This window comes from Leptonychotes weddellii, chromosome 5, assembly GCF_054177405.1.
Source record: "Leptonychotes weddellii isolate Sample4059 chromosome 5, ASM5417740v2, whole genome shotgun sequence".
In the NCBI taxonomy this organism is placed as follows: domain Eukaryota; kingdom Metazoa; phylum Chordata; class Mammalia; order Carnivora; family Phocidae; genus Leptonychotes; species Leptonychotes weddellii.
Window position 1 is genome coordinate 58,615,711 of NC_138373.1, and position 11,135 is coordinate 58,626,845.

The 11,135-nt window shown below is 37.8% G+C and overlaps 1 protein-coding gene across 2 annotated transcripts in view; it reads right to left on the reverse strand.

Annotated features, from left to right (window-relative positions):
• Positions 1-10,561, reverse strand: part of MPP7 (MAGUK p55 scaffold protein 7) — a 114,671-nt gene extending 104,110 nt beyond the window's left edge. For both annotated transcript variants that reach the window (XR_014145507.1, XM_081820788.1), the window contains exon 1: positions 10,259-10,561. Coding sequence is in view for 1 of the 2 variants with exons in the window: in XM_081820788.1 (XP_081676914.1) it covers positions 10,259-10,381 (123 nt within the window). In the remaining variant the exon portion in view is untranslated. The remainder of the gene's footprint in view (positions 1-10,258) is intronic.
• Between the last annotated feature and the right edge of the window lie 574 nt (positions 10,562-11,135).

Below are 11,135 nucleotides of genomic sequence, written 5' to 3' on the forward strand. Positions count from 1 at the left end.
AACAACTTGGGTTTGAACAGCACGAGTCCATTTGTATCCAGGTATTTTTTGAAAAATACAACACAGTCTTATAAATGTATTTTCTTTTCCTAATAATTTTCTTAACATTTTCTTTTATCTCATATACTTTATTGGAAGAGCACAGTATATAATACACATAACATACAAAATATGTGTTATCAACTATTTGCTATTGGTAAGGCTTCCAGTCAACAGTTGGCTATTTGTAGTTAAGTTTTGGGGAGCCAAAAGTTATACACAAATTTCTTTTTTTTTTTTAAATTATGTTTGGTTAGCCAACATATAGTACATCATTAGTTTCTGATGTAGTATTCAATGATTCATTAGTTGTGTATAACACCCAGTGCTCATCACAACACGTGCCCTCCTTATACACAAATTTCTAACCAGGCAGGGAGTCAGTGACCCTAATCCCTGCATTGTTCAAAGGTCAAGTATATTTAAGAGAGAAAAGTCTGGGTTGTGGGTTTCTAAGTATATTCAACATTACTAGATACAAGATGAACAATTTTTCAAAGTGGTTGTCCCAGTTCTACTCCTACCAACAGCTTCCGTGAGTTCTAGTTATATCCCATGATCCCCAACATTTTACATTACTAGTTTCAATCTGGCAGTGGTATCTCCTTGTGATTGAAATTTCATATTTCTTATAACCAATGATAGCTTTTTTTGGGAGATGCCTGCTGAATATCCTCACACAGTTTTCTAGTCTGTCTTTTTCTTATTGATATGTAAGAATTCTTTATAATATACTGGACCCAACCCTTTGTTAGTTACATATGCCACAAATGTCGCTTTTTGTATCTGACAAGAGTTTCAGAGCAAAGGAATGAACAGCCTCAAGATGAACAAATATTTGAAGAGATAATAGCTGTAAATTTTTGACAACTGATGAGAGACTGAGTCTGAAGATTCAGGAAACCCAATATATGCATTAGGAAGCAGGAACAATAAAAAGAAATCCAAGATTAGATACATATCGTAGTGAAACTACAGAACACCAAAAACAGGAGGATCTTAAAAATATCAGAAAAAAAATATGACTGACAGCTGAGTGATTAGCCACAATGGAAACCAGAAGCCAGTTAAATACCTTTGTAAGTGCTTTAAAAAATAAATACATAAATAACAGCCAGCCCAGAATTGTGTATTCAGCAAAAATACCATTCAGGAATGAGGATGAGAGCCAAGATGAAGTTAATAGGGATCCCACTTGAAAAAAGTAGAAAACAGAAAACTTAAAAAAACAAAAAAACAACAATCAAAAAGATGCACAATGGTTTGGGAAGACACTGGACATCAGACAATTAAGGACAGTGATCACTGAGAGACAGGAAACAAATGTGAGCCTTGTGAGGCCAGAGTTTCCTGGCCATGTAGGGGGAGAAGGTACCCAGGCAGAACCCACTGGTCTCCGTAAGTTGAGACAACACAGTGAGGAGTGCTGGGAGGTCAAGGAACTAAAGTTCTCAGGAGAGAGTATGAAAGAGAAGATGGTGAGAGGCATGGGCTCTGGAGATCTGCAGGAGGTCCCCCTTTGAGTCCTCAGCCAAAGCACATGCATACAAAAAAACTACCAGAAAGGATTAGAGCAGTGGTTATCAGCTGAGAACAACTTTACTCCCCAATAGCCATTTGGCAATGTCTGGAGACATTTTGGGTTGTCACAGTGTGGAGGATGCTACTACCATCCAGTTTGAGGCCAGGGATGCTCCTAAACATTTGACAGCATACACGGCAGTTCCCTGCCCTCCACACCCCCTCCCCCCAATAATTTTCAAGCTCCATAATGTCAATAGCTCCAAGGTTAAGAAACTATGCATTACAGGGAACAATTCCCAAAGCTCACACAGGGCAGGAATAGCTCCTGTTCCCTTCAGTCAGAGGGGAAAAGCTTGGCATTCACAAGGCACTGAGGACAGTTAACACAGGATATTGTCTTAATAGGAGGAAATACTTAATCCAAGATTAAACAATGCTAAGATCTCACCTAACAAAGCTTAAAAGCAAGCCTCTGAAGGACCAAAATATTTCCATGTAATTATATAACAGAAAAAAACCTCAAGAATATCACTATAAAAATATGAAAATATCCGGCATCAAACAAAGTAAAACTCATAATGACTGAGAGCCAATCAATTACTGACGAAAGTTATGAGGCATGTGAAGACAGAAGAAAATACTACTCATAATGAAGAACAACATAACACCATAGAACTAAACTCTGAAAATTACACAGATGACAGAATTATATAGAACCAAATCCTGGAATTAGAGAGAGACTGCAGACAAGAAAATTAAAACAATTACTATACCTGTATTCCAAATGCTTAAAAAGCTAGAGAAAACACTGAAAATGAGACTTGCCATATATAAGAAAGATTCAAATCAAACTTCTAGAGACAAAAGATACAATGTATGAAATTTTTTAAAAAGTACACTGAATGAGATTAACGCTTATAGTTAAAGCAATTTATAAAGTACTTAAAATGAAACAACACAAAGAGAAAATATAGTAAAAAATTACAAATGGAACATTATTGAGCTATGGGACAACTTATATACACCTAATTGGCATCTCCAAAGGAGAGGTGTTAAAAAAAAATATTTGAAGAAATATGGCATAAAATATTCCAAATTTGATGGGGGGAGAAAAAGCCCCTAGGGCCAGGAAGTTCAACATATCCAAGCACAAAAGAAAACCATAAAAAGAAATAACACCAAATTGCTTAAAACCAGTGAGAAAGAAAAAATCTTAAAATCAGCCAAAGGAAAAAAGCTTAAAAAGATAACACACATCAGAAACAATACGAGCTACAAGATAAAAGAGCAACATCTTTTAAATACTTAAAGAAAACCAGCAACCTAAAATTCTATACCCAGCAAAAATATCTTTTAATAATGAAGGGATAATGAAGACTTTTTAAAGACATAAAAAAAGTTGAAGGAATTCATCACCAGGAGACTTGCACTACACAAAAAATGGTATATGGAGTTTTTCAGACAGGAAGATAGGAACAGACAGTGGATGGGATATGGATCTATAAAGAGTTGAATGAAAAACATCAGAAATATTCACTATGGGTATCTATGATAACTATCTTGCACATAGATAAGACTAATAGAGATCACTAATAAACATCTTTTAAAATAAAATGATTATCATAGTTGATAGGCAATACTAACAGCAGCAGTTATGTATTTTTCCTCTTTAGTTTTGTATTCATTTCCATGTCTGGATTCCAAAATATATTTTTAATATTCATAGATATTGAGTTCCTAATTCTTTAATAGTTTTGCTTTACAAATATATTTGGTTAGCAACATTTTTATTTTGGACAACTAAAAGTAACTTTGTATTCTATTTGCCTGTTTTAACTGTGATGACTTTATTCTTCAATACACAGATTGTCCTTTTGAAAGGCAACACACCTAAATAAGAAAATTGTATTTCCATATGCCACAGTCACCCCAATCAGAACTGATGGGTTTACCTGTTGCTCAGAAGACTATGCAGGAAATTGAACACCAGGCCTTATAACTCATCAGGCGCACAGACTTTCACTGCTTTGGACCCCCTGGAGTCAATTCTATGTTTTAGTATCTGTCAGGTCAACAGAATTAAGTATCTAACTCATAAGAATGAGTAACACTGATTTATTCCTCCAGAAGGAAGCTTCACTTTTCCCTTTTGCATGCTTAAATGAAGTCTCATCCATTCTACATGCTCAGGCAATGAGTAATTTCTGGTAAATGCACGTTTTGGAAAGCTGAAAAATTACAACAAATCTTTTAATTTTATTGCCTTTTTAAAACCTACCAAATTTTCCCCAACTTCCTAAATTATAATACCATATTCTAGAGATGATGTCACTTCACTGTTTTATCAAAAAACGAGCCTCTGAATGATGATTCATAGATGATGATTTGCCTTTAATGTGGCCATGTGATGCCTAGGAGTGGTTCTTATTATTAATGACTCTCTTTGCTTCCCCTAGAAACAAAGTCTCTGTAGAGATCCTCATCCTTTCATCAGCTCCCCCAAAGGCCACAAACATTATTGCTCTTCTCCACTCTATCACTGCAGGAAGCTCCCACACCCTATCACATCTACTGAGGCCTTCTGCTACTCATTACCCCACTTCCTTTTTCTCACCATCTGCTGTTTCTTTGATGCTTCATTACTTTTCCTGGACTTTAAGATTTGGACAATAAGACTGGATTTTATAAACATTATTGAGTAATAAGAGTAGTTATTACTTACTGTTCGGATATGGCGACTGACTGATCAATTCACAGATTTTTAAAAAATACTAACAAACTGAGGGTTGCTGGAGTGGAGGGGGGTGGAAGGGATGGGGTGGCTGGGTGATGGACATTGGAGAGGGGATGTGCTATGGTGAGCACTGTGAATTGTGTAAGACTGGCGAATCACAGACCTGTTCCCCTGAAACAAATAACACATTATATGTCAATAAAATATTTATTTATTTATTTATTTATTTGAGAGAGAGAGCACAAGTAAGCGTGGAGGGAGAGGGAGAGAGAATCTCAAGCAGACTCTGCACTGAGCCCAGAGCCCAAAGCAGGGCTCAGTCTACAACCCTGAGATCATGACCTGAGCAGAAACCAAGAGTCAGACACTTAACCGACTGAGCCACCCAGGTGCATCTCGATTCAGAGATTTAACAACTGGACGTAATCTTTAACTCTTTGACAGCCCTCAGGTGAGACAATGGTTACAAAATGACAAGCATTTCTTAACTGTTGGAGACTTGAGGGTGGCAAGATGTATACACAAAGTGTTGACATATATTCCAGTGGTGATCAATTAACAAAACTGAAAAAGAAAATTAAACAGGGCTTCTGAGGACATAGGGGGAAAGGACCTTCTCATGCACACCTGCGGGCACTGCACAGGACCTGTCCAGATTGTTGCAAAGGACAAGTTGGCAATCACTATCAAAATTTTAACTGTACAGATATTTTAACCAGCAACTTATTGACCCAATAAAATTCTGAAATATACAAGAGATAATGCATTACAGTGCTATTTAAAAAGCAAAAAAAAGCAAAGTTATCTAACTTATCTCTTAGAGGTGGACAATTACATGAGCAATGTAATGTCAATGAACATGTCAAAATGTTCAAAATCGGGCGCCTGGGTGGCTCAGTTGGTTGAGCGACTGCCTTCGGCTCAGGTCATGATCCCGGAGTCCCGGGATCGAGTCTCCCATTGGGCTCCCTGCTCAGCAAGGAGCCTGCTTCTCCCTCTGACTCTCCCCCTTCTAATGTGCTCTCTCTCTCTCTCTCATTCTCGCTCTCTCAAATAAATAAATAAATCTTTAAAAAAAAAAAAGTTAAAAATCCACAAAACAAAACAGAAAAATAGTGCATTCTATTTATAATGAAAAAAATGTAGGTGCGCCTGGGTGGCGAAGTTGGTTAAGCGTCCAATTCTTGATTTCAGCTCAGGTCATGATCTCAGGGTTGTGGGATAAAGCCCCGAGTTGGGCTCCATGCTCAGTAGGGCGTCTGCTTGAGATTCTCTCTCTCCCTCCCCCTTCTGCCCCCTCACTCTCCCTCAAGTAATTTTTTTTTTTTTTGAGAGAGAGAGAGAGAGAGAGAGAGAGAGCACAAGCAGGGGGAGGGGAGAGGAAGAGGCACGAGCCCAACACAGAGCTCAATCCCAGGACCCTGGGACCATGACCCAAGCCGAAGGCAGATGCTTAACCGACTAAGCCACCCAGGTGCCCCTAAATAAATAAATCTTAAAAGAAAAAATGTATAGGTAATATTTCTGTATGCAAAAAGGAAAAATAATGCAGCCAATGAACAGTAGTTGTCCCTAAAAGGTATATGAACACACACTTCACAGACAAAATAGAAAGTCATTAAACATATGGGATGATGTTCATCTTCACAGAGCAATGAAGATAGGAACTTCTACTTTCTCCATAGTTTGAATTAAAAATACAATTATGCATTATCAAAAAAATTTCCTGTTTACTTTCAAAAGTCTTTATCAAGTCCCTTTGTAAAAAGTAAAATTAAAGTCAAAGTAATAAATTATCACTTTATTAAAGACAAATGTAGACTGTTTATATAAATAAATTATTCCTTCTAACCACATTCATGGATTTTCTCTTTTACTTTTCCTATGTGTGTCTGTCTGTTTATCTGTTCCTGAGATAGTGAGTGTTTCTTCTCTATCCCATGATTATGGTTCAATTTTTTATACTCAAATCTTTCATTTATTTGGAATTCATTGTATATTACACATAATATGCATTATATTTGGTTATATTATTTTTTCCCAATAATTAACCACTTGTGCCAATACCATGTATTGAAGCTCTGTCCAGTTCCACCCATCCCCCACTCCATCCATCCCTCACAGCCTTCACTAAGGCCATAATCATGTTTCACCTGAATTACTTCCACAGGCTTCCAGCTGGCCTTCCTCCATTCAGCACCCACTCCTCCCACCCTACCACCACCCCACCATTCCAAGAATCTGTATGCTAGAGCAACTGTGTCACTTGCCTATTTAAATCCTTTCAATGACTTTCCACTGCTCTTAGGATGAAATCCAAACTTTGTAATATGCTCACAATAAGGGGGGCCCTATAATTTATCCTCTAAAGAAGGAAACAACTGAAATGGAAAGGAGGCTATTAATAATCATGCTGGAACTACAGGCACAAACCAGACTGTTCTTGGGCAAACCAGGTCGTACACGGCCCCCCTACTCAAAAGATCCCCTGTCCAGCTCTGAACTCCTGCCCCCTCCTCTTCCACAAGCTACTGTTCAACCACACTGAACTTATTTTCATCCTCAAACTGGACAAGATATTCTCTTTAAGGGGATTCACATACTATTCACCTTATTTAAAATACCTATTTTCAGAGGCGCCTGGGTGTCTCAGTCGGTTAAGCATCTGACTCTTGATTTTGGCTCAGGTCACAATCTCAGGGTTGTGAGATCAAGCCCCAAATTCAGCTCACTGCTCAGTGGGAGTCTGCTTGAGATTCTCCCTCTCCTGCCCCTCCCCCCACCCTCTGTCTCCCTAAAATAAATACATCTTTAAAAAAAAAATCTATTTTCACATCCCCTCAACTCATCTCTCCTATTCCTTCTTTTGGTTACCTCAAACTCAATCTTCAGGGCTCAATTTATATGCCACTTCCTCTGGCAAGTTTTCTTCAACCCTTCCCCCACTCCCTCCTCCCTCCCCAAATTTAGATTTAGCATCCCTCCTCTGATTTCCATGGTGTTTTGTTTTTTTTTTTTAAGATTTTATCTATTTATTTGAGAGAGAGAGAGAGAGAAAGCGTGAACTAGGGGAGGGGCAGAGGGAGAGGAAGAGAGAGAATCCCAAGCAGGCTCCATGCCCACCACCCCAAGATCATGACCTGAGCTGAAACCAAGATTCAGACATTTAACCAACTGAGCCACCCAGGCGCTCCCTCCACAGTATTTCATGTGTTCTTTCACCCTGTATTTCTCCCGTCAGCTTCATTAACCTTCACGAATCTTCTGCAAGTTGTATCTACAGGGCCCGGCACATAGTAGGCACTGGACACTTGAGAACGAATGAAGATCTGACTCTAGTGACACAAATAACCGGAGAAAGTTTTAAAACTTTCCAAAAAGGAATCGGCAGGTCTGTAGGATACAAGTATCATCCTTCTCATAGTGGCTATGTATTTGGCTGTATAGATCTGTGTGTGTTTACAAAAATCATTATTACTTTGGAGGTGCAGGTTTCTTTTCACTACTGTGAACTAAATATTTTAAATGAAACAGCCCTCTTTAACAAGCACATAATTACTTCCCTTCTCCACTAAAAGTTAAAAAACAGTATTCAAATTAACACCCTGGAGTAATGCTTTTCATATTTAAACTGTCAGTTCAACTTATAATTCATGTATACCTGTCATATTCTGCTGTACCTTGCTTCTGCTTTAAAAAAAAAAAAGGAAAGCAAATATTTTCGTTTACTAAATGACTTCTTAAAGTAATTACCTAAAAAAAGTGAAATTCAAATTGATGGTAGTTAATGTAATTGATTTCAAGGAAAGCAATGTTAAATGTTAGGTCATAAAGGGAAGAAAGATTCTTCCCCTTCCCCAGGACTGGCTAACTAGAAACGGCCACTGCCAACTGAGACATCTTGCGTCTGCAATCCTACCCACTTCCCACACATCACTTCCTGAAAATACATCTTTCATGCTGACTTCTCACCCATTCTCTTATCATATGGCTATATAAACATAAAAAATTTAAAAAGTATTCGTCTAAAATATTTTCACCATAACAAAGTTCCAGGATTTAATTATAAGGTTGTATCCAATGGTGCTGAATACCATCTAAAATCATAACCTCCCTCTCAAGCCAAATACCAGTTTCCATCCAGTATAATCTCTTCTTTATTAGCTATTCCATTCCAAACACTCTTGAAAAGAATACCAAAATCATGTTGTTGTTTTTTGTCGGGAACATTCTTCTTCAATTTCTAATACTCAAACCAAGACAGCACTCTCAATGAAGAGTTTAACAAGTTGCACAGCTAACCTCACCATTCTTTGGCTCATATTAACTCATGTGTACTCTGAGACCAAATGAAGACATTTCAGAACTTTCTCTACCTATGAATCTTACTCTGAGATTTGTCTTTAACCTTTCTACATACTTTGTCTTTAATTTCAAGGAACTATTTTGCTCTAAGCTGATCCTTATTCTTTTAGAACTAAAATTCAACCAATCTCCTCTGTACCAGTATAAGTCAATTACTCTAAATTACTAATTATAATCCACTTATTCTTGACAGCATTTACTTTACTTCTAAGGATTAGGAATTATAGCTTGTATATGTTTTCACCTCATCTTTTATTTAATACTATCTTTTCTGACCATTAACTTAAGACTATTATAGCAAAGGAGATTTTTCAAGGAAGGCAGAAATCAGTTTTTGCACCGAGGCAGAAATATTCATCCGACAGCCTAGATACGCTTCATAGAAATCATCATAAGATAACTGATCATTTTGGGGCACCTGGGTGGCTCAGTCAGTTGAGCATCCAACTCTTGGTTTCAGTTCAGGTCATGATCTCAGGGTTGTGAGATCGAGCCCCATGCTGGACTCCACACTCAGCAGGGAGTCTGCTTGAGATTCTCCCTCTCCCTCTGCCCCTCCCTCCCACTTGCACTCTCTCAAATAAATCTTAAAAAAAAAAAAAGATAACTGATCATTTTAATTACATAATCTACATGTAATTCTGACTCATGGATAATACTTCACATGTAATTGCAGCAGTATCAAGTCCAAAATGTACAGGTTATAGGATATAGTGCATTAATGACCTTAGAATTAACAGGAAAATTTTTAAATGACTTCTGTTGACCAAGCACCTTTGGAGGAAAGATAAATGATATACCTGGAAGAAAAATGGCAAGGGAAGGAGCAAAATAGGTGAAGAAGATTAAGAGATACAATCTTCCGGTTATAAAATAAATAAGACACAGGAATGTAATATACCACAGAGAAAATATAGTCTATAATATTGTAACAACTTTGTACGGCGACAGATAGTAACTAGACTAATTGTGGTGACCATTTTGTAATGTATATAAATATTAGATCACTATGTTGTACACCTGAAACTAATACAATATTGTTATGTCAACTATTCTTCAATAAAAAAATGGCAAGGAGAATTGGAATCTGCCTACTGGTATTTTACTAGTATTTTACGCTGGGAAACTGCTCTTCTCTGTAAAATGGTAATATATATTAAAACATGAATCAGTAGAGGGAGAGGAGATGGGGAAGACAAAGAGGGAGGGGAAAGAGGAAAGCTGAAATGATCCTATAAAAAAATAGATATAGCTGTCAAATATATTGGAATACCTTTCACTAACCAAGTAAAATGAGCCTAAACAAAATCACTAGTAGGTTCTGTATTCTGTACTCTTACCTTCGTTTAAAAAGAAACTGACCTTGAAGTGACATTATATTCACTGACTTAAATCCTGAGCTTCCCAATTACAGTATTCTGTAGTTGGTCACATTATCATCAAAAGCTCAACTTGTTTTCCTTAATGGAATTTGGGTTATGAAAATACTGCACACTATTTGAAAATACATTCACTTGAAAATTGATGCTCAAAATAAAACTCATCTGAAGTCTCAGAAAGTGGCCCCTCTGGAAGATATTTATTACACGTCCTCACCTTCACATTGGGTTTTGACAGTAGTTTCAACAGCTCTCTGGTCTCACTGTTTAATGGCTTGTTCTGAAGCTCTTCAGCCAACTGCAAGGGACAGCACATTGACAGAACATTTAGTAAGAGCATGGTGTCGCTCCATGTGTGACAACTGAGAATCTATCTTGCCACTTTCCAGTGATTAAGAAGTCAGCATGAAAGAAAACAGACCATCAATCATTGCTCCTCTTTTCAGGCCCTTGGTAGCCCAGATCCCAGCCCAGGATCTTGGCTGAGTATAACTCAAAAAATCCCATCAGCCAGATCACCTTCTCTGATTTATTGCAATAAGGGCAAACCCCTGCGCTTCATCTTAAGGAATGGCCTTTTACATGCAAACAAAGGACCACTTGTAAAAAGGACTGGATCAGGCTTTGACACTATTTTAAAAAAAGAGAGAGAAAGAAAAAAATGAAAAAAAAAAAGTTTCTGAATGAGGTGGTGAAATTCACAAGGTTTCCAAAAACCCACAGTAGCTTGCTGTTTAGAGCTGGAGGAAAAAGAACTAGAATGTCTCTAATAGAGCAAATGGTCTGAAACTTTTATTATGTTTACCTACACAGACTAAAAAAATCCGTTAAGTATAAACCAGGTTAATCATAGAATGACTTACAATAGGTTGACAAGTACTCTGGGAACAGAAATGCTGACTATATTCTACTATAACGATCAAGAATTCCCATTTGCTGGGCACCTGGGTGGCTCAGTTGGTTAAGCGACTGCCTTCGGCTCAGGTCATGATCCTGGAGTCCCGGGATCGAGTCCCGCATCGGGCTCCCTGCTCGGCGGGGAGTCTGCTTCTCCCTCTGACCCTCCTCCCTCTCATGCTCTCTGTATCTCATTC